Raw genomic sequence first — 24005 nt, 5'->3', positions numbered from 1 at the left:
AATATTTAGTTTGGTTATTGTTTGTATTCTTATTTTGCTTGATGCACTTCAGTCTGTTTTAATTCCTTTTGGACTGAGAACGGTAGAAGATGGGATGGGGGGGGGCCGCCGAATTGTTTCCATTGTTTCTTTGTTTCTCTAGATAAAAAAAAAATTCCTTGGTGTTGTAATACATATTCTCTTATTTCCATGTTTAATCTGTGGAGATTCAGAAGTTATTACAAGCAGCTTGCATTCCTTTTTAGCAAGATGATAGAATAAGTTTTTCAAGATCTCCATAAAACATTTTTCAAATTAATAGAAGTGAACATCCTACAAATATAACTAAATTTACGTAAAACGTAGGCTTTGATAACTTTCAGTTTTCAACATACTCTAGGCTGACCTTGAGGAATCTTTTCGTCATCCAATAGCACCATTTATATTCATTTCATTATATTGATTTTCATTAAATAATTATATTCATTATATATTCATTTTCGTTATATAAATCAAAGCTACACAGTTGAAATCGTCATTGTCAAAAACGCTTAATTAGAGGCTAAGGGTTCCCCACCTTGAACACAAGGGGAAATAATATTTTTAGACGGGTAGTACTGATGCATGTCCTTTTTTTTTTTCCAAGGGGTGACCGTATCGAACCTGTGGTCGAAAGATATCGGGAGAGGTCTCATTTGTACTTGAATAAAAACGTTTTATTCATTTGATCTAGGAAGTCCATCTTGTATGTACGATTCTGTTGGAATTTACCGTGGAACTGGTATTAATGGTGAAAGAATTGCTAAATTCTGTGGCAATGAAAAGCCAAAGTATGTATATAGTTCAAAAGGCCCAATGACAGTCTATTTTTCTACTGATGAATATCGAAATGGAAAGGGTTTTATGGCACAATATACAATTGAAGGTAGCTATCTTAATTTAGTTTTAGTCTTGCTTGTTTTTAGTTTTGTTATTTTATTTTTACAAACTGTTCGTGGTAACGAACTGTAACTAAGGAGCAACCCGGCTCAATAGTAACCAAAGCTCTAAAAAATGGCATTTTTATACCAATAGATATATCAAAAGGATTGGCTTATTATGCTGATTCCAAATGTATAAGTTTCATTATGTTTAGTTTTACCCATCAAAAGCTACGAGCCTGAGAAATTTTGTCTGATTTTCGAAAAAAGGGAGAAAGATCTTCTAGAAGCCACTGAATTTTATTGAAAATCACACCATCAGATTCAGCGTATCAAAGAACCCTACTGTAGTAGTTTTAAGCTCCTATATGCAAAAATGTGGAATTTGGTAATTTTTGCCAGAAGAAAGATTACGGATGCGTCTTTATTTGTTTTTTTTTTTTTTTTCAGGGTGATCGTATCGTCCTTGTGGGCCTAGAACGTCGGGAGAGGGCTCATTCTAACTCAAATCAAAAGTTCTAGTGCCCTTTTTAAGTGACCAAAAACATTGGACGGCAACTAGGCCCCCTCTCAAGCCGCTTTTTTCCCAAAGTCGTGTGATGGAAATTCTAAAAGTTTTATTTTTGTTCAATATAATTGAAAGGCTTATTCACTATGTCTTCGGAGGCAACATGATCCCCCACAGCCCCCGGGGAAAGGTCTTTAAGTTATAAAATTTGCCCATTGTTTACGTATAGTGTTTTTTTAGGAAGTATGCATACATTTTTCGGGTGGGGAGGGGAAAACGAATTTTCTGCTAGGAGGATTTTGCACGGGGAGAATTTTCATTGAGAGGGAAGTTTCTGGGGGTGAATTTTCCAGGGAAAATTTTGCACTGGGGGAATTTGCCAGAATTCCTATACAAAATTTCATTATATGTCACGCTTTCTCTTTACCGATTCAATTTTACGCGTGGCGATGTTGAGGGTTATTGTCCAGGGTAACTTTTCTGCAGGAATTAAGTGTCCTGAGAATATTTCCGTGGAAAGGGGGATTTTCCGTCGATGTGGAGCCAGATATTCTGGCGTTATTGAAAAACGGTCAGAAATTACATTGAAAGAACAAGTTTTTTCAACTGAAAGTAAAGAGCGACATTAAAACTTTAAACGAACAGAAATTATTATGTATATGAGGGGGGTTGCCCCCTACTCAACACCTCACTTTTTACGCTAAAGTTTAAATTGTGTCCCAATTCTTCAAAAACGACCTCTTAAACACAAGAGTAGTTTAATTAGAACAATAAGTAACTTTTTTTCAAAGTGCCGAAAAACTTTGGCGTAAAGATTGCTGAGGAGGGGGCAACCCCCCTCATATACAAAATAATTTCTGTTCGTTTTGAGTTTTATTGTTGCTCCTAATTTTCACTTGAAATTTTTTTTTACTTAATTGCTTTTATTACCTAACTTACTTTCAATTATTCTCCTTTTTCTAGTCTTGCTTTAATTAGTTTTGTTTAGTTTAGTTTTCATTTAACTTTATTTTTGTTTTGTTTTTGGTACTTAGCTTATTTTCAATTTTTTTCCCTTTTTTGGAGGGTTCCTACAAACACCAAAAGTAGGCATAGCAACATGTCTGCAGACACAGGGGAGTATAGGGTGGCTGTTTTTAATTCTGAGAATAACTCAAAGAATCTCTGCCTCGAAACTGAAAACAAAGCGACCTCAAAATGCGCTTATGTCGTGTTCATTCCCTGGTGGTACTCATATATCATTGAAAAATATAGTCTAGAGCAAAAGAATTCACAGAACAATCCAAATAATATCAAGAGTACTTTTATAATTTGGTAAGAATCTAATATTGGAATACAAAATACGGACAGCGTTTTCAGTCCAAGCCATTGCAAAATAGGTCAGGCAATCTGGATGGTCTGTTGTTTTGTTTAAAATATTTTGCTAGCTATTAGTTTTCAAATCTATACACCCTTCCACTTGCTGATTTATTATGTCTTGTAAAAGAGTCCACTATTTTAAACTAATGCTATTTTCTCCAGGACCATCCTTTTCCTTGGGGGGGGGGGGATAATTGAATCAGGCCTCATTTTGAGACCTTAAAAACTATTGAAAAGTAAAATTTTTCTTAAAGTAACACAAAGTAGGGCTAATCCCTTTCCCAAAAGACATTAGATACATCCCCAACCTCAAGTTCCTGGCAGCCGAAATAAAAAATTGTAATTGTGTCTCCAGCTGTGCTATTAGGGTATAAATTATCAATTCAAATTTGACGGGCTGATTAGTAAAATTGGTGGCAATTCACAGAAATATAGGGAGAGGACAAAATTTACATTTCATTATCAAGTGGGGGGGGGGCGAGATTTTTGCTGTTTTTGTTTAACTCCTCAATGAATTTATCCGAAAGAAGATATTTTTCGATGGGACTACCTAGAAAGCGAATTTTTAAAAACAAGGGGTGGGGGGGGGGGGGTAGAGGGATAGACGCTTTCCCTGTACCCTTTGTCAGTCAAAGCCCCTGGACAAAAACACGTATTCTGCAGAATTACAGAACCTAGGAATGTGTCGGAGGTAAGAATTAAAGAAAGACAAAGACAGTCGATGCAAAGAAAAACAAGAAGAAAAAAAGGAAGGGAAAAAAAAGACAAAACAAATTGTTCGTAGTGCTAGCTACCGCTGATACCACTTATTGGGGTGTAAGTACGGGTGTCGCGACTTATTGATGCAAAAATGGAACTAAAAGGTTATTTTGCCACTTAATCGAAGGAGATAACCCCACGTTAGCCCAAATATTAGTGAGATTCCCACTCTTACACCAACGGTTCTGCAAATATCGGGTTTGGTACTATCCTATTTACAGTACACCCTGTACCAGGGTATGATAACGCGATCGAGTGGTCAAATGGCCACTTTCTAAAGCCAAATGTACCCGCCTTGGGTTACGGCTAACAATCTCTACTCTCTCCTTGAAGGTAACAACCCTCCCTGTCAATATAATAATGACGGTACCTCGTAGCTCTATTCCTACCCTGCCTGGGTTACGGAAAATAGTCCACAGTTTGTAGAAAATACCTTACTTGTATTCTTCCAAAAAGGGTCAAAAATACCACAAAAATATATATATCCCCGACTGGGGTCAAAGCGCAGACTACTTCCCCAACCGGGGTCAAAACATAGACTAGCACTAAAATAATATTTTACACACCACTGTTCATATGGGTGGACCTCCGCTTGGCCCAACCAATCAGCTACATCCTTATTCAAAACCCAATTCAACTTCTTAGATTTATCTTTCAATGACTCCCAAACCAGGAAGTAAAAAATAAACTTGGTTCACAGCTTACCTATTGCAAAACCACTATCGCTTAGTAACGGAATTTAACCTGTCTTTTGAAATTATACTATAAGCAAATGTAATTAAGAAGAAAGCAGGTCATTTATCTGAAACGAAAAGAAACAGGGGTGGAACCCCAACACAAATATTTTGTTCTCCTTTAAGATTTACATTTTGTATGCCCTTTTATTACCTGAATTATGTTCCCTTATTACACAGGTATTATAATGTGCAATCATGTTTCCGATAACGCATGGTATATAGTCAAAAATTTTGTCTGGGTGAAGGGGCTTGGGATAACTTCAAGCTAACACAAGGTTTAGGTGAATTATGTGAAAACTATAGGAAATTACAAGAAAAATTGATGAAATTCTGAATTTTTATAAGTTTATTGTTTCTTTTTTTTTTAGAATGTGGAGGCTTGATAACTGAGCCATCTATAATCAAGTCCCCAGCTCATCCTAATCCGTACCTGCATAACATTAACTGTACATGGACAATACAAGCACCACCCACTATGGTCCCTTATGTTAAGTAAGTCTATTGATATATTTCAGTTTCCTTGGCTTTTATGCCAATTTGGAACAATTAGCCTGTGTGAGGAAAAAAAAAAATCAGAACCCTTAATTGCCTGATGCTTCGCTGTCAACCTACTTAGAAAGGTCCTTTTAATGATTTTTTTTTCTGCTTGTCTTCTTTTCTTTTGTCGGTCATGTATTCAAACCAAAACGTGATAAGCACATAGATCTTCACAATATGTACTATTTAGATATAATGTCTTGGATTTTTAATTTTCTACTATTGAACCACTGTATCATTTCATACAAAAATTCAGCCAATTTTCAACACAGGACTGAGGAACCAGCACTGATAAGAGCTCTTATCAGTTCTATCAAAAAGAGGTTCGAGACACAAAACTATTTCCTGCAAGTGAGAAAAAAAAGCCTTAATCCACTGATCTTGAAAGCCTTGATCCACTATTCAAAATACAAACAAAACAATATATACAACCTATAAAATTATTAGGGCATTTGAAAAGATTTGCACCCATAACAAGTTGACAACATAATGAACAGTTAGTCTTCAATTCTACAAATATACTTTATTGTTGCTGCCTTAGTTTTATCCACCTTGCTTAATTTTAGCCATTTTATTTTTATTTTTCAGTTCTTTTATGTAAAACATCACATACACCATTCACTTCTATCATTTTTCAAGTCTTTAACAACAATTCTGTTACCAATTATTTTCAAAAACCAAGTATTTGCCAGTTCTTTTCCTGGTAAAGGAAACAGAATAATACCGAAATTCTAAATGCAAGTACTCATTCTACATCTGTGTCTGGCAGATAATCATGAAAAAAGCTCAAAATAAATATATTTTGGTAGAAAACAGCTGAAATCTCTTCAGTAAGGAGCTTTGAGGAGACCAATCCAGCTTCACTTCCTCAGATTTAGCCATAAATTAATCAACTTACATGATGTTCAAATCCATCTTGACCACACCAGAGTGTTGAACTATCAGATTTTGGTGGAGTAAGGTGCAATGGTGTAGAGTTCAATCCTGCTGAAACATCTAAAGGACAGTCTAACATTATAGTAATCCCTTGAATCTTGAGCAGAAAACATGGCCAATATGGTGATGGACTGATACTGAACTAAAAATAAAAGTATTAACAAAAGTAGTGTAGGCCTACTACATTTTGGTCTCCCAGATTCGTAACTCATTCTCTGAGAAAACAGTCATTTGCCGATAAACGACCTATAGTACTTTTCAAAGTTTATTCTGTTTGAGCCTGTTTGGCTTCAGTAACTTAAAAGGTGTTGTACAACCTTTCTGAAAAGCTCATATTCATATTCCACACACCCAAACAAAGCAAGTTCTAGCGACTGGTGCAAATAACTTTCTCCTATCTTGTTTGGTTCCTAAGATATTTAGAAATTTCGTTGTGTTTTTTTTATGGCTCTATTTTTTTTCAATTTCTCAAAAAGATTCGAAATAAGATCAAAATGTATTACTCAATTTTTGAAGACTAAAGAGCAGTGGCTTCAACCCACGAATATTAGGAGGGGGGAATCTATTTTTCAAATCTAGGGAGGGGGAAGATTTTAATGTTGTTTTATTTCGATTTGTTCAAGGAAAATACAAAAAAAGAAAAATAGAATTTACCGAAATCTAGGAAAAGGTGCAAATACCCTCTTCCCCAATTGCCACCACTGCTAAAGAACTATGCATAATAGCTGCAACTATGTACTATGTACAATATGCTTTAGTGGATAATGCAATAGAACATTTTGACTAGATATATTGAAAGATAAAAGAAAGCAAAATACAACACAAAGACATCGCTAACACAAAGAATATAGCTTAAGAAAAACACAAATATATAGAGTAAAGCATCATCCCCTAGACAGCTCCATGTTTGGGGATTATGCAAGGTTACAAAAAAAAAAAAAAAAAAAAAAAAAAAAAAAAAAAAACCATTAATATAAAGACAACGCTACATCATAGGCAACGCGATCGCGCTGCCTAAGTAAAGAACGACGTGGGCACAATGTATTATTATTTTTCCTCCATACCCGGGCACTTCGTATCGAAGGGGTTGTCGTAGAAACTTCGAAAAGAGCTCATTCGATTGGAAATTGGAGTGGCTAGTGCCCTTTTTAGTAGTCTAAAGTAATTGGAGGGCCACTAGCCCCCCACGCCCATCATTCCCCCAAACAAATCCAATCAAAATTTTTTGATACCCATTTTGTTCAGCGTACTTGATTTCCAGATAGAAAATATCTTTTTGAGGAGGACACTCCCCAACAACCCTCGGAGGCAAGGGTTTTAAGTTATGTCTTGAGGGCATATAAGAACAATGTGGGGACATATGTGTCATGTATTATTTTTTTAATTTAGATCAGGGCACTTCATATGAAAGTGGCCGTTACAGAAAATTCAAGAGGGGTTCATTCGATTGAAAATCGAGATTTTAAGTGCTTGTTTTAAGAGTCGAAAGGGATAGGAAGAAAAGTAGCCTCCCCCCCCACGCCTATCATTCCCCCACACACGTCCAATCAAAATTTTGAGATAGCCATGTTGTTCAGCGTATTTGACTTCCAGATAGAAAATATGTTTTTGAGGAGGACAGTCCCCCAAAACCCTCAGGGCAAGGGTTTTAATTTATACCCTGGGGAAACATAAGGTTTTTATAGAAGGCGTTGTCGTAGAACCTTCAAAACAGGCTCATTCGATCGGAAATTCAAACGGCTGGTGCCCTTTTTAATAGTCGAAAGTGATTGGAGGGCAACTATCCCCCCCACGCCCATCATTCCCCCAAACACATCAAATCAAAATTTTGAGATAGCCATGTTGTTCAGCGTATTTGATTTCCAGATAGAAAATATGTTTTTGAGGAGGACACTCCCCCAGAACCCTCGGGGCAAGGGTTTTGAGTTATGCACTGGGGGCATATAATGTTTTTCGTAGAAACTTCAAAACAGGCTCATTCGATCAGAAATTCAAATGGCTAGTGCCCTTTTTAATAGTCGAAAAAGATTGGAGGGCAACTAGCCCCCCCACGCCCATCATTCCCCTAAACACATCCAATCAAAATTTTGAGATAGCCATTTTGTTCAGCGTAGGCTAGTTGATTTTCAGACAGAAAATATGTTTTTGAGGAGGTCATTCCCCCACAACCCTCAGGGCAAGGGTTTTAAGTTATGCTCTGGGGCCATACAAGGTTTTTATAGAAGGCGTTGTCGCAGAAACTTCAAAACAGGCTCATTCAATTGGAAATTCAAAGGACTAGTGCCCTTTTTAATTGTCAAAAGGGTTTTGTGGGTACTTAGCCCCCCCCCCCACGCCAATCATACCCCCAAACACATCTAATCAAAATTTTGAGATAGCCATTTTGTTCAGCGTAGTTGATTTCCTGATAGGTAATATGTTTTTGAGGAGGACACTCCCCCACAACCCTCAGGGCAAGGGTTTTAAGTTATGGCCTGGGGGCATATAAGGTTCTTATAGAATTTGTTGTCGTAGAAACTTCAAAAAAGGCTCTTTCTATTGGATATTCAAAGGGATAGTTCCCTTTTTAATAGTCGAAAGTGATTGGAGGGCAACTAGCCCCCCCCCCACGCCCATCTTTCCCCCAAACAAATCCAATCAAAATTTTGATATAGCCATTTTGTTCAGCGTAGGCTAGTTGATTTCCAGATAGAACATATGTTTTTGAGGAGGACACTCCGCCAAAACTCTCAGGGCAAGGGTTTTAAGTTATGCCCTTGGGGCATATAAGGTTTTTATAGAAGGTGTTGTCGTAGAATCTTCAAAACAGGCTCATTCGATTTGAAATTCAAAGGGTTAGTGCTCTTTTTAATAGTCAAAAGTGACTGGAAGGCACCTAGCCCCCCCCCACGCCTATCAGTCCCCCAAATTCCTCCAATCTAAATTTTAAGATAGCCATTTTGTTCAGCGTAGGCTAGTTGATTTTCAGATAGAAAATATGTTTTTGAAGAGGAAACTCTCCCACAACCCTCAGGGCAAGGGTTTTAAATTATGCCCAGGGAGTATATAAGGTTTTTTATAGAAGGCGTTGTCGTAGAAACTTCAAAACAGGCTCATTCAATTGGAAATTCAAAGGGCTAGTGCCCTTTTAATAGTCATAAGTGATTGGAGGGTAACTAGCCCCCCCACGCCCATCATTCCCCCAAACACATCCAATCAAAATTTCGAGACAGCCATTTTGTTCAGCGTAGTTGATTTCCAGATAGAAAATATGTTTTTGAGGAGGATACTCCCCACAGCCCTCAGGGCAAGGGTTTTAAGTTATGCCCTTGGGGTATATAAGGTTTTTATAGAAGGCGTTGTTGTAGAAACTTCAAAAAAAGCTCATTGGATTCGAATTTTAAAGGGCTAGTGCTCTTTTTAATAGTCGAAAGTGATTGGAGGGCAACTAGCCCTCCACCCACGCCCATCATTCCCCCAAACACATCCAATCAAAATTTTGGGATAGCCATTTTGATCAGCGTAGTTGATTTCCAGATAGAAAATATGCTTTTGAGGAGGACACTCTTCCACAACCATCAGGGCAAGGGTTATAAGTTATGCCCTGGGGGCATATAAGGTTTTATTGAAATCTTTGTCGTAGAAACTTGAAAAAGGAGCCCTTTTTCAAGTTTCTACGACAAAGATTCTCTATCGAATGAGTTGTCGTGAGAACTTCCAAAGGGGCTCATTCGATTGAAAATAGAAAGGGCTGTGATTGGAGGGCAACTAATCCCCCTTCCACTCCCACCCTCCCACGCCCACCCTCCCCTTCGCCCATTATATATAAAAACTAAATGTTGCCTTAAGATTAAATCAAAATGCACTGTAATAATGCTAATTCCAAGTAAGACATCTCAGCAGTATCCCAAGAACGACTGAGGGTATTATGTTTAAACTTTCAGGGCTACTTCTGCTCTTAAAATTTAACCAAATTAAAATAGCGTAAGTGTATCCAAACTATCAAAGAAAGTAAACAGATTTTTTTTTTTGCGAATGGCATCAAGTTTTCCACTTCAGGTCAACTAGTGGAGGTATGAAACTAAATTAAACAGTACTATTTGTGTCCAGATTTTTAAAAGGGTGTATGTTGTTAAAATTTGCTGAAAATTTTTTTCCAGCATACAAATAGCAGGCCAAACTATAAAGTCTTAAAAAACAAAAAGATTTAAAGTGTTATTTTCTTTTTCCCTGAAAAGACTATGTCAATGTAAAACGAGAAGAAGCTAATATTAAAATGTTTTTCCCCAAAATAAGTTTTTCATAGAAAAGTAAAGAACTCCATTAAACAAAAAATGAGCAAAAATAAAATCAAATAATCTACCAAGCGTGAAACTACGACAAATCAACATTGGTAAATAAATGAAACCCAAAACGAACAGAAATTACAATAAATAACCGAGTCAAACTCAAAACGAGCAGAAATTATTATAAATTGGGCACAAAACCCCTATGCCTTCCCAAGGCCAGAACAAAATTTGCACTTTACTGAAAATATAAATTTTTTTACTTTCATAACTTTAATAAATCAAATAATATTAACATTTTGATTACTAAATATCAGTATATGTATATTAAACTGACCATGCACATTCATTTGTATTTTTTCAGTGGAGTGGTAAACTAGCCCCCCCCACGCCCATCATTCCCCAAACACATCCAATCAAAATTTTGGGATAGCCATTTTGATCAGCGTAGTTGATTTCCTGCAGATAGAAAATATGTTTTTGAGGAAGAATTTTTACTTCATTCTTATCAGCTTAACTTTAATAAATGCTCATTTAAAGGCATTAACTCAACAAAGTTTGAGTGGAATGCTGAGCCCCCTAGCCCATCATTTGGGTGAGTCTCAACGTATAATATGCAATTTTGATTAATTGTTCCGTGTTATGTGCATATAGGCTACTTACAACGCCTACCCTCGGGGGCTTGGTGGGCTATATCGACACCGGAATTTTTTGTTATCAGAACCTTGAACTATTTTAACAAAATATCTATCTCAAAATTTTTACCTGGTGCATTTAGGGATGGAGGATGGGGGGGGGCTAGTTGCCCTCCAATCTCTTTTGACTCTTAAAAAGTGAACAAGAACTTTCAATTTCCAATCAAATGAGCCCTCTCAAAAGTTTATACGAACATCCCTTCCATATGGGAAGGATTCGGAGAATTTTTAAATTACAACCCTTGCCCTGAGGCCTGTGGAGGAGTTGTCATCATCAAAGACCTAATTTCCAGAACTTAAAACTAAGTTTAATAAAATGGCTGTCTCAAAATTTTGATTGGATGTGTTTGGGAAAAAGGTGGGCCTGAGAGGGGGGTTAGTTGCCCTCAAATCACTTTCGACTATTAAAAAGACCACTAGCCCTTTAAAATTTCCAATCGAATGAGGCTTTTTTGAAGTTGCTACGATACCGCCTTCTATAAAAACCTTATTTCCCCCGAGGGCATAAATTAAAACCCTTGGCCTGAGGGTTGTGGGGGAGTGTCCTCCTCAAAAATATATTTTCTATTTGGAAATCAACTACGCTGAACAAAATGGCTGTCTAAAAATTTTGATTGGATGTGTTTGGGGAACTGATGGGCGTGGGAGGGGGGCTAGTTGCCCTCCAATCACTTTCTACTATTAAAAAGGGCACTAGCCCTTTGAATTTCCAATCTAATGAGCCTGTTTTGAAGTTTTTACGACAACGCCTTCTATAAAAACCTTATATGCCCCCAGGTCTTAACTTAAAACCCTTTCCCTGAGGGTTGTGGCGGAGTGTCCTCCTGAAAAATATATTTTCTATTTGGAAATCAACTACGCTGAAAAAAATGGCTATCTCAAAATTTTGATTGGATGTGTTTGGGGGAATGATGGGCGGGGGGGGGGGGGGTTGCAGTTCCAATCGAATGAGCCCCTTTTGAAGTTTCTAATACGACCCCATCCATATGAAGTACCTCTGGGGAAAAAAATAAATAAACAAAAAAATATTGGAGCCGTATGGCCTTTAAAATAGGCAACGCTACAGCGTTGCATCTGATTATTATTTTATTTTATTTTTTTGCCCAGAGGCACTTCATATGGAAGGGGTCGTCATAGAAACTTAAAAAAAGACTCATTTGATTGGATTCAAAGGGCTAGTGCCGTTTTTAAGAGTCAAAAGAGATTTGAGGGCAACTATCCCCCCCCCCTCCATGCCCATCATTCCCCCAAACACATCCAATCAAAATTGTAAGATAGCCATTTTGTTCAGCGTAGTTGATTTCCAGATAGGAAATATGTTTTTGAGGAGGACACTCCCCCACGACTCTTAGGGCAAGGGTTTTAAGCTAAGCCCTGGGGGCATTTAATGCTGTCATAGAAGGTGTTTCGTAGAAGCTAGTAATTTTGTTCAGTGTAGTTGATTTCCAGACAGGAAATATGTTTTTGAGGAGGACACTCCCACACGACCCTTAGGGCAAGGGTTTTAAGCTATAAGGCTTTCATAGAAGGCGTTGTCGTAGAAACTTCAAAAAAGGCTCATTCGATTTGAAATTTAAAGGGCTAGTGCCCTTTTTAATAGTCGAAAGTGATTGGAGGGCTTCTAGCCTCCCCCCCCCCTCCCATGTCCATCATTCCCCCAAACACATCCAATCAAATTTTGAGATAGCCAATTTGTTCAGCGAAGTTAATTTCCAGCTAGAAAATATACTTTTGAGGAGGACACTCCTCCACAACCCTCAGGGCAAGGGTTTTAAGGAATGCCCTGAGGGCATATAAGGTTTTTATAGAAGGTGTTGTCGTAAAAACTTCAAAAAAGGCTCATTCGATTGGAAATTCAAAGGGCTATTGCCCTTTTTAATAGTCGAAAGTGATTGGAGGGCCACTAGCCCCCCCCCCCCCTAATGCCCATCTTTCCCCCAAAGACGTCCAATTAAAATTTCGAAATAGCCATTTTGTTCAGCGTAGTTGATTTTCATATAAGAAACATCTTTTTGAGGAGGACACTCCCCCACAGCCCTCAGGGGAAGCGTTTTAAGTTATTCCCCGGGGGCATATAAGGTTTTTATAGAAGGTGTTGTCGTTGAAACTTCAAAAAAGGATCATTCGACTGGAAATTCGGCGGGCTAGCACCCTTTTAATAGTTGAAAGTGATTGGAGGGCAACTAACCCCCCCCCCCTCCTCTCACGCCCATCTTTTCCCCAAGAACATCCAATCAAAATTTTGAGATAGCGATTTTGTTAAACGTAGTTTTAAGTTCTGAAAATTAGGTCTTTGAGGATTACCACTCCCCTACAGCCCTCAGGGCAAGGGTTGTTAGTTATGCCCTGGGGGCATATAAGATTTTTTATAGACAACTTTGTCGTAGAAACTTCAGAAAGGGCTAATTCGATTGGAAATATAAATGGATAGTTCCTTTTTTAATAGTCGAAAGTGATTCTAAGGCAACTGACACCCCTTCCACACCCACTATTTCCCCAAAAACATTTAATCAAAATTTTGATATAGCCATTTTGTTTAACGCAGTTGAAAGTCCTAGAAATTATATGTTTGAGCAGGAGACTCCCCCCGCAGCCTCCAGGGGCAAGGGTTATAAGTTATTCCCTGGGGGCATATATGGTTCTTATGGAAGGAATTCTCGTACAAACTTCAGAGAGGGCTCATTTGATTGGAAATTGAAATTTCTAGTTTATTTTTTAAGCGTCAAAAGATATTGGAGGGTAACCAGCTCCCCCCCCCCAAACCCTTTTTTCCCAAATGCATCCAATAAAATTTTAAGATAGCTATTTTGTTAAAAATGGTTCAAAGATCATGTACAAAAAATTCTGGTGTCAACACAACCCAACAGGGCCTGGGGGCAGGTGTTGTAAGTTATGCCCTGGGGGCACATATGGGTCTTATGGAAGGGATGAATGTATTAACTTCAAAAAGGGATCATTTGATTGGAAATTGAAAGTTCTAGTTCAGTTTTTAAGAGTCAAAAGATTTTGGAGGGCACCTACCCCCCCCCATCCACTCCCTTTTTTCCTCACGCCTATCCGATAAGAACTTTGAGAGATCTTTTTTTTTAAATAGTTCAAAGACCATGTAACGAAAACTGAGGGGTCAATACACCCCCCCAGGGCCCGAGGGCAGGTGTTGTAAGTTATGCCCTTGGGGAATATATGGTTCTTATTAAAGGGATGATCGAAACAAATTCAGAGATGGCTCATTTGGTTGGAAATTGAAAGTTCTAGTTCAGTTTTTTAGAGTCAAAAGAGATTGGAGGGCAACTAGCCCCCCTCCCCACGTCCCTTTTTCCCCAAATGCATCCAATAAAAATTTTGAAATACCCTTTAAGTTAAAAATTTCTCAAAAGTCAGATAACAAAAACTCAGGTGTCGTCACAACCCCCAGGCCCAGGGGCAGGTGTTGTAAGTGGTGTCCTGGGGCATATATTGTTCGTATGAAAGGGATGCTCGTATAAACTTCAGAGAGGGCTCATTTGATTGGATATTGAAAGTTGGAGCTCACTTTTTAATAGTCCAAAGAGATACGAGGGCAGCTAGCCCCCCCCCCCATGCGTTCTTTTTCAAAACCCATCTGATGACAATTTTGAGATAGACATTTTGTTAAAAATAGTTCAAAGGTCGGATAAGAAAAAAATACTTTGTCAATAGAACCCCCCAGGGCACAGGGGAAGGCGTTCTAAGTTATGCCCTAAGGGTATATATGGTTCTTATGAAAGGGATGCTCGTATAAACTTTATAGAGGGCTCATTTGATTTGAAATTTAAAGTTCTAGTTCACTTTTTAAGAGTCAAGAGAGTTAAACTAGCCCCCCCCCCCTCCCCTGCTCTTTTCCCCCCAAACCCGTCCGCTACAAATTTTGAGGTAGCCAGTCTTTTGGAAATTGTTCAAAAATTAGATAACAAAAAACGCCCCCGTTCTTATGAAAGGAATGCTCATATAAACTTCAGAGGCGGCTCGTTTGAATTTAAATTGAAAGTTCTAGTTCAATTTTTAGAGTCAAAAGATATCCGAGGGCAACTAGCCCCCCCACATCCACACCCTTTTTTCCACACCCTTCAGAGGCAGGCGTGCGTTATCAGTAATGCTCTAGGGGCATATATAGTCCTTATGGAAGGGATGCTCGCATAAACTTCGGAGAGTGTTCATTTGATTGGAAATTGAAAAATCTTGTTCAATTTTTAAGAGTCAAGAGAGATTGGAGGGTAACTAGCCCCTCTCCTCCCCGCCCTAAATGCATCAGATAAAAATTTTGAGATAGACATTTTGTTAAAAATAGTTCAAACTTCTGATAACAAAAACTCTGGTGTCGGCACAGCCCCCCAGAGCCCGGAGGTAGGCGTTGTAAGTTATGCCCTGGGGGCATATACGGTTGTTATGGAAAGGATGCTCGTATAAACTTCCTAGAGGGCTCATTTGATTGGATATTGACAGTTGCAATTAATTTTTTAAGAGTCAAAAGTGATTGGAGGGTAACTACCCCCACCCCCCCCCCCCCAGGCCCTTATTCCCCAAATACATCTGATAAAAAATTTGAGGTAGCCATTTTGCTAAAAATAGTTCAGAGATCATATAACAAAAACTCATTTACGTATGGTCATTTCGTTAAAAATAGTTCAAAGGTGAGATAAGTAAAACTCCTGTGTCGACACAACCCTCCCCCCCCCTAGGGCCGGGGCAGGCGTTTTAAGTATTGCTCTGGGAGTATATATGGTTCTTATGGAAGGTGTGCTCGTATAAACTTCAAAGAGGGTTCATTTGAATGGAAATTAAAATTTGTAGTTCATTTTCTCAGAGTAAAAACAGATCGGAGGGCAACTATCCCCTCCCGCCCTCCCCGCCTTTGGGTGTATCGCATGAATAAACCCATCCGATAAAAATTTCAGGTGACCATTTTGTCAAAAATAGTTCAGCCATCAAATATTAAAACTCCAGGGTCAGCACAACCCTCAAGGGCCCAGGGACAAGCGTTGTAAGTTATACTCTGGGGATATATATGGTTCTTATAGAAGGGATACTGGTATAAACTTCAGAGAGGGGGTTCATTTGATTGAAAATAGAAAGTTCTAGTTCACTGTTAAAAGAGACCAAAGCTTAATCTAGTCCCCCAACGCCCTTTTTCCCCAACCCATTCGATAAAAATTTTGAGATAGCAATTTTGTTAAAAATAGTTCAAACATCAGGTAATAAAAACTCCGAGGTTGACACAAACCCATTTTTTCACTTTGATATTGTTACTTTGATATCAGTTTTGATACTTTGATGAATATTTGATTATTTTTTTTAAGTTCGATTTTGAAATAAGGATTTTTTAATAACTTTAAATTTTTTCAAAAACGAACAAAAATTTATTTAAAAAAACTTTCCGAAAAATAAGTTTTTCAAAGAAAAGTAAAGGCCCTTTTAAACTAAAGCTCAACAGATACAAATACCTTTTAAAATTCAAACTCAAAACGACCAGAAATTACTATTAAAGAATAAATGAAACCCAAAGCGAACAGAAATTAAATAAACAATCACAGCGAAAACATGCAACAAGTAATAATATGAATGAATAAATAGATCTTAAAGCGAGTAATGCTTAGATTGAATATTAAAATCATGCTTAAAACGAAAAAAAAATTCCTATTGAAGTATAAATGAAACTTAAAATGAACAGAAATTAAATAAACAATGAATACAAACAATCATACAATAGATATTAATGTAAATTAATAAATAAATCTTAAAACGAATGAAACTTAAATAGAATATGCGAATCAAGCATGAAACGAACAAAAATCACCATAAACGAGAGTTTGGGTACGACCTCCTTCTCTCACTGTAAAAGTCTAAAACCTACTGCGTCATTGGCGCTTTACTGAAAACTATTTGCGTCTTGAACAGTCTTGGAATGTATAAACAACATTAAATTGAATATTTGATAGCTGGAAAATTTGAAATCAGACCTAGTAATCATATCTGAACGAGCCAACCAGCTCGAAACAGAGCAGAAAAGAACAAATTTGATTATTTATAATTATACTCCGCAACACCATGGCGAGTATACTATGAAGCAAGAAATAATGGATTTATTAAACCGTGCTATGCCTTCTCTGAAAATAAGTCGATGTGATGTACATGACATTTTTAGATTGAAATCAGGGCCAGTAGTAGTGAAGCTAAACTCGGTCGAAATCAGAGACTATATCTTAAGAAATAGTTCCTTATTGAGAAAGGGAGGTCTATCGGTGGCCCCAGATTACACAGCTAAACAAAGAGAAGCCCGCAAACACTTAAAGGAAATTATGAATCTTGCACAGAACGACGGCCGTGATGCAATGCTACGAGGTGACAAGCTGTTTATCCAAGGCCGACTATTCAGGTACGATGGAAAGGCTGTGATTGAGGTTAAATGTAACTTGGCACCAGTTAAAAATCTTGGTCCACCCCCTAGTGCTAGACTCCCAAATTACCCTGCTGTTATCCCGATGGGGCTAGATAGTGATGCCAGTAAGAGCGATGCCGAGACAGTGATACCATCAACAGCTTATTCTCAGGCAGTATTGGCAACTAATAGACCTGCTAGTGCTGTTATAAGCCCTAATGACCTACATCGACCAGGCACTCTTAACCTGGCACCCAGAGGACACCATTCTCCAAGAAAAGGACTTAACAGAAGACCTCGCAGTGGTTTTTTCCGTAATTTTGTTGATAATAGTCAGCGAGTGCTAACAGATATTAATAGTCACAGTCGTGAGTATTACCATTTTGCCTTTTCTTCGACAGAGGCCAGGAACGAGGACCTCCAAGAAATGGCTAGTGATATTATTGCACTGACAGAAAGCATAGACGCATAGGAAATTAAGAGCCATATACTGAGTTTAGTGTCATGGAACATACAAGGACTACGTGATAAGTTGGCTTATTTATATGATGAATTACTTTCGTTTGATGTGATTTCGTTTATTGAAACATGGAACGATCATTCTCCTATATCACCTCTCCCAGGGTATTTGGTTGAACAGGTTGTGCGTAAACCAGCAAAAAATAATAGACATTATGGTGGTATTTTGGTTTTGATTAAATCATCAGCTATTGATGGTTATGAAAGAGTTAATAGTAGATCTGAAAATTTACTTTGGCTGCGTATTTGTTTTAAATGTGGGAAGAGATTAATTTTGGGCGTTGTGTATATCCCTCCACAAAATAGTTCTTATAATCGAGAAAATACTTGGGAAATTTTAGATGATGAATTGTCGCTAATGCAAGAAAGTTATAGTGATTTTGAGTGCGTTTTGATGGGGGATTTTAATGCTTATACCGGCGTTGAGGTTGAGGTTCCAGATTTATTACTCCCAAATTTAGGAGATTTGGTCCCAGTTTGTTGTAGAATACCACGAAGTAATAAGGATGAAAATAGAAAAATAAATGTTTGGGGAAGAAAGCTCCTGGCGCTTTGCGGGGAACATGGTCTGACCATTGCGAATGGAAGGTTTGGAAATAATAAGGGTCTGGGCGAGTTCACTTGCCTTTCGGGCCCAACTCCAAGTGTTGTAGATTATGCGCTGATTAATACGAAATTTGTACCTGAATCGATTGGTAATGATGTACTAGATTTAGTTGGATCCGATCATAGAGCTATTAAGCTTGAGCTGAAGACTGGGAAGCTTCAGGATGTTGTTCCTCGAGTTAGAAATTTATCTAATGGGGAGCTTAGATTAGAGGCCTTAGGAAAAAGAATTAGATATGATTTAAATGATAATGATTTTGAAAAATTTAAAAGGGAGCTTATGAAGTTGCATATAACAAATAAGTTAAAAGCGTTAGAAGAAGATGGAAAAGATATACATGGTATAATTATGGAGTTAAATGAAATAATTTGCAGTTGTGCAGCATCGTGTAATCTGAATAAAAATGAAAATAAAAACGAGCGATATTTTGATTTGGAGTGTAAGTTAATGAAAGAAAAGGTCGGATACTTATTGAATATTTTAAAAGAATGTTATAAACCTGAAGATCAAATTTTAAGATTAGCCGAATATAAAGATAAAAGAAGAGATTACAAAAGGTTAATTAAAAGGAAAAAAAAAAGAGTTTGAGATTAAGAAGAAACTGGATATTGCAAATTATTTTAGAAATAAAGATTTTAAGAAATTTTGGGGTTATATAAGGAATGATATTGGAAATGAAAAAGGAAAGACACAGGTGGCTCCAGACGCTAACTCATGGCCTGATTACCTAGAAAGCATGGAAGGTGATTGCGCAGAATTACAAGAGGTAACACATACCATAGAGATGGTTGTTTATCCCATGAAGGAACATGATTATGATTTAGTAGGGGAAGTGAGTAATGATGAGGTCAAGTTTGTATTCAAGAATTTGAAAGGAGGTTCGGCTGCGGGGGTTGATGGTGTACCAAAAGAGTTATTTAAGAATTTTCTTTAAATTTTTATGTATATAATTGTTTTTATTTGTAATAAGGTGTAAAATTCAGGACAATGGCCAAATGAGTGGAAAAGATCATTGCTTATGCCGCTTTTTAAGAGAGGAAACCCTAAGTTGCACATGAATTATAGTTTAATAGCGCTAGTCCCTGCTTTAAGTAAGATAATGGAGAAAATACTTGATACGAGGCTTTCTAAATGGTTATATAAAAATAATATAATACATGAACAACAAGGAGGTTTCAGAACAGGGTACGGGACGGTAGATACAATATTTATTTTAAAGGCATTCATTGATAAATACGGAAAAGGAAAAACTTGTCTTTATGTGGGATTTCTGGACCTCCACAAGGCGTTAGACAGTGTCGACAGAGAGCTATTAAAGGATGCCCTGGTTAGAATTGGCCTCCCTCATTTGTTTGTGAGGTTGATAGTGAGTATGTATATTTGTGTGAGTGGAATCGTGTTTGTTGGTAACAGGTTTTCTAGGTTTTTTAATATTAAGCTGGGTGTAAAACAAGGCAGCACTCTTTCTCCTAAATTGTTTAAAATTTTTATAAATGATGTTGTTGATTATCTAGAGAATAGATGGGCTCCGAATGTTAGTCTAGGGACCCATAAACTATCACTACTATTATTTGCAGATGATATTGCTTTGGTGGCTAGCACACCGCAAGATCTGCAGATGCTTTTGAGTCTTATAGATGATTATTTGCAGATGAAAAAACTAAGGCTGAATATTGAAAAGAGTGAAGTTGTTATTTTTAAAAAAAGGAAAACAAGTGGAGATAATAATTATAAATTTAAATTTAATAATGAGGAACTTAAAGTAAGTAAAAGAATAAAATATTTAGGATTTGTTTTATCGGAAAATGGAAGTTTAAAGAGTCATGTTGATGAACTAATTAATAGAGGTAAAGTGGCCATGTCTGCAATTTTTAGAAATCCGACCATAATGGGAATTAAAAACCTAAAAATTCACAAAAGAATATTTAATACAAAAATTTTACCAGTATGGAGCGGAGATTTGGGGCGGAGAAGCGGCACAGAAGTTGGAGTCCCTCCAGCTCCAGTATTATAAAAGACTATTTGGATTACATCAGACAACTCATTCACAGGTTCTGAAAGGTGATATGGGCCTGTTTTCGTTAAAACTACGTAGGTCTATTTTGATGCTTAGATTTTGGTTGAAGATCATTAGGTGCAATGAAGACAGACTAGTAAGTGCTGCTTATTATAAGATGTTGAGCTATGATTCGAAAAAGTCGTGGCCATCCCAAATTAGGTCATTACTACAAAGTGTGGGAATGGCTTACTTATGGAATGACGGTCTTGGTTCTCCTGATCTACCAACAAATTCAGTAAGCCCGGTACGATTTATCTTAGAGGGTCAAGAAATTCAGTATTGGCAAGGGCTGGTTTTAAATTCTGCTACATTGAATCATTATAATCAGGTTAAACCTAGTTTTGGAGAGGAAATTTATTTTAAATTCAATTTACCGGCTATGATTTTATGTCGATGGATTCAGCTTAGGGCGAATTGCCTTCCAATCCAGAGCAGACAAATGGTGTTCGACAGGGGGATAGTACATCCTGATGGTCGGTATGTGTGTCCTCTTTGTAGGGATGAGGACGAAGATTTGGACCATTTTCTCAGAAAGTGCCCGGTGCTCTCTGATTTAAGGGAAAATTACTTACATGGGATTGTTTTGCTGCTTCCAAATATCTTACAAAGTAGTAATCCAACCACAATATTTCGTATTGGTGCGTACATAGAGAAGGGATTGAAAAGAAGGAAATGTTTTTACAATTAATTATTATTAATTATATGGAATTAAAGTTTTTTTTTTGGGGGGTATTTTACCAGAAGGTATTTTTCGCTATGTATTCATGTTAATGTGTGTTTGTAATTTGCTCTGTTGTAATTTTTCTATTTTCATATTTTTTGTGTGTATATGGCTCTTGGGCTTTTTGAAATACACGATCTATCTATCTATTTGATATATAATGATATCAATTGATGAAAGATCCATTAGTTCAAGAATTTATTTCACTGTAATTTTATTTTTATTTTCAATGCTGTAAGAACTGGAAAAGAAAATATTTGTAATATAATCCGTTTTCAGTTAAGCGCCAATGACGCAGTAGGCTTCTGGTTTTTATTTACAGTTAGGAAAGGAGGCAGTACCCAAACACTTGTTTGTAGTGAAACTATATTCATCTTTAACAACTTTAAAAAGAGCTAATAAATTAAACTGAATATTTGATGCATAATGATATTAATTGCTAAAAGCTCATCAGTTCAAAATGTTACTATAATTTTAATGCTTATTTTTAAAATTAAGTACAAAAAAATATTTGTCATAAAATTGGTTTTCAGTAAAGCGCCAAGGACGCAGTTGGTTTTAGACTTTTACATTGACAGAAGGAGGTCATACCCAAACTCTTGTTTGTGGTGTTTTTTGTTCATTTCAAGCTTGATTTGCATATTCAATTTAAGTTTCATTCGTTTTAAGATTTATTTATTAATTTACATTAATATCTATTGTATGTTTGTTTGCATTGATTGTTTATTTAATTTCTGTTCGTTTTAAGTTTCATTTATACTTCAATAGGAAATTTTTTTTTTGTTTTAAGCTTGATTTTAATATTCAATCTAAGCATCACTTGCTTTAAGATCTTTTTTTCATCTATATTATTACTTGTTGTATGTTTTTGCTATGATTGTTTATTTAATTTCTGTGCGTTTTGGGTTTCATTTATTCTTTAATAGTAATTCCTGGTCGTTTTGAGTTTGAATTTTTACCTTTACTTTTCTTTGAAAAACTTATTTTTCGGAAAGTTTTTTCTTAATTAATAGGTTTAAGAGATTACTTAACAGAGCCTGCCTGGCGGTTAATGAAGGAATTGAAAGAATTGTTCGGGGTTCTCTGAATCTTCGAAAGAGGGAAAGATGACAAAAAAAGAAGACAAGATCTTCCCACAATGCCAACACAAGGTTCATGGAGAAAAATTCCATAGCGAAAATGATCTTAGATTAAAATCAAATCCAAATATTGGCCAAGCTGTTGCAGATGTCATTGTATAGCTCTGAAAATATCTGACTTTATTTTAGTGGAGCAGGTTCACAAAATGAAATCCACTTGGACTGGTTTTGTTTTATTGCTCTTACCTTTTACGAGGAAGTCACCTTTCCTCTCATATGACTGCAATCCCCTCTTGTATACCTTTTTGAGAGGTTTTACTCTATTGTTCTCAGCTTTTATTAGAAACTGACCATACCTCTCTTATATCTCTCATCACCTCACAGCCACCATATTGGGGGTTTTGATGGGCTTTGGGAATTTTTTTTTTTCATTAATCACTCAAAAGTACCCTTGTCTCTTGTCTGTCTCTTAATACCTTTCACATGCAATTTTGAGGGGTCTGAGGCCTTGAGGAGTTTAAATTTATTTTTCTAGCCTTAAATATAGAGCTTCTATCCCTCTCACATAACCTGCCTCTCATGCAGTATTTTGAAAAGCTTTTAGGAGTGTAATTTATTCTTCTAAGCTTTTCATAGAAAATCACCAAATTTTTGATGCAACATGACTCTTATACGTCTCTATATCAGAATTGACTACTGTTTTATCAAAATTATAACCGAAAGGAAAAACGAGTAGATTGAAACTACATAAGTTTAAAATCAAATTTATTGCCGGAAAGTAATGGGACTGATTTTTTACTGATCAAAGTTTTTAGTTCTTTCAAATATCACTTTTATCCCACTCAAAGAAGTTCCCTCGGGCAGCTATACACCGGTGGAGACGTTATTCCATTGTTCGGAGTAGCGCAGGAAGTCTTCAACTGTTATGGTCTTCAGCAGGTTCTTTTACAACCATTTCGATCGTTTCAAAATTCCTGAAATAACGGCTAATCATTTTATTTACTTAAAAAAGACACTAGCGTTTTGATTTGGGTTCGAATTAGTCCTCTTCTGATATTCTATGACCATTGGTTTAATATTCTCGTCTCTGGAAAAAACAAACAAAAGAACATATAAACGCACATTTGCGATCTTTCTTCTGGCAAAAAAAATACAAAATTCCGCATTTCGCAGACAGAAGCTTGAAACCTCTACTATACGCTATGTCTTCTCTGATACGCCAAATCTGTAGGACTCCTTGACCTTTTGTGGTCTTACACCCCTTACTTGACTCATTGCTCCTGTTGGTTGTCCAGCATAGAGAGAGAAGCCACTCGTCGCCTGAAGTCCGGACGGTCCTGAGCTAGGATAATAGCTTCGTCTGGGATGCTACCAATCAGTGACAGGATGTTACCAAGACTATCCTTCCGTCTAGAATGGGGCCTTCCCCACGAAAGCTTTGATCCATGTGTCAAAGGTTCAAAACCAAAGGCAATACGATCTGGTGAATCTGCTGGCATGTGGGCTCCATAGTTGAACCACCGAAGATTTCGCACAGAAAGCTGACGTAAGTTGGGTGTCTGGTTGGTAAGTGACAGTAGTTGGGTGTTGGAGACGAAATCATACCAGTTAATCCGTTTGATTTGTCTGAGAAACTTGGTAAGAGCGTCGTCTATGGCGTTTTGGACCAAAACAGCAGCAGGCCAGGTCTCAGCACCATAGAGAAGATTTTGGTTTACAGTGGTGTTGTAAATACGCATCATTGTTCTGCCGGTAGTGCCATTTTTTGAAAATATGGCAAATTTTCTCAGGCTCACACCTTTTAATGGGAAAAATCTTAGGCGCGAACCTTTTAATTTTGTATATTCGGAATCAGCATAAAAAGTCAATTTTTGTATATCAATTAATATCGAAATACTGTTTTTTAGAGTTTTGACTACTATTGAGCTATC

At 37.1% G+C, this 24005-nt stretch overlaps 1 protein-coding gene and 1 long non-coding RNA gene across 4 annotated transcripts in view; one reads left to right on the top strand and one right to left on the bottom strand.

Moving 5' to 3' along the window:
* LOC148942958 (cubilin-like) overlaps positions 1-24005 on the top strand; it is a 405682-nt gene that overhangs the window by 345566 nt on the left and 36111 nt on the right. The window contains exons 55-56 of the mRNA XM_089102575.1: positions 713-904; positions 4631-4754. Of these exons, the coding sequence (XP_088958701.1) occupies positions 713-904; positions 4631-4754 (316 nt within the window). The remainder of the gene's footprint in view (positions 1-712; positions 905-4630; positions 4755-24005) is intronic.
* Positions 22866-24005, bottom strand: part of LOC148942957 (uncharacterized) — a 58857-nt gene continuing 57717 nt past the window's right edge. For all 3 annotated transcript variants that reach the window (XR_016143107.1, XR_016143106.1, XR_016143108.1), the window contains exon 3: positions 22866-23048. This is a non-coding gene — a long non-coding RNA (uncharacterized LOC148942957). The remainder of the gene's footprint in view (positions 23049-24005) is intronic.

The sequence above is a fragment of the Artemia sp. Qi Xiang Cuo genome, chromosome 16 (assembly GCF_049724085.1).
Source record: "Artemia sp. Qi Xiang Cuo chromosome 16, ASM4972408v1, whole genome shotgun sequence".
Lineage (NCBI taxonomy): Eukaryota > Metazoa > Arthropoda > Branchiopoda > Anostraca > Artemiidae > Artemia > Artemia sp. Qi Xiang Cuo.
The sequence above is the reverse complement of the archived record's forward strand: the minus strand, read 5'-3'. Positions and strand labels throughout refer to the sequence as shown.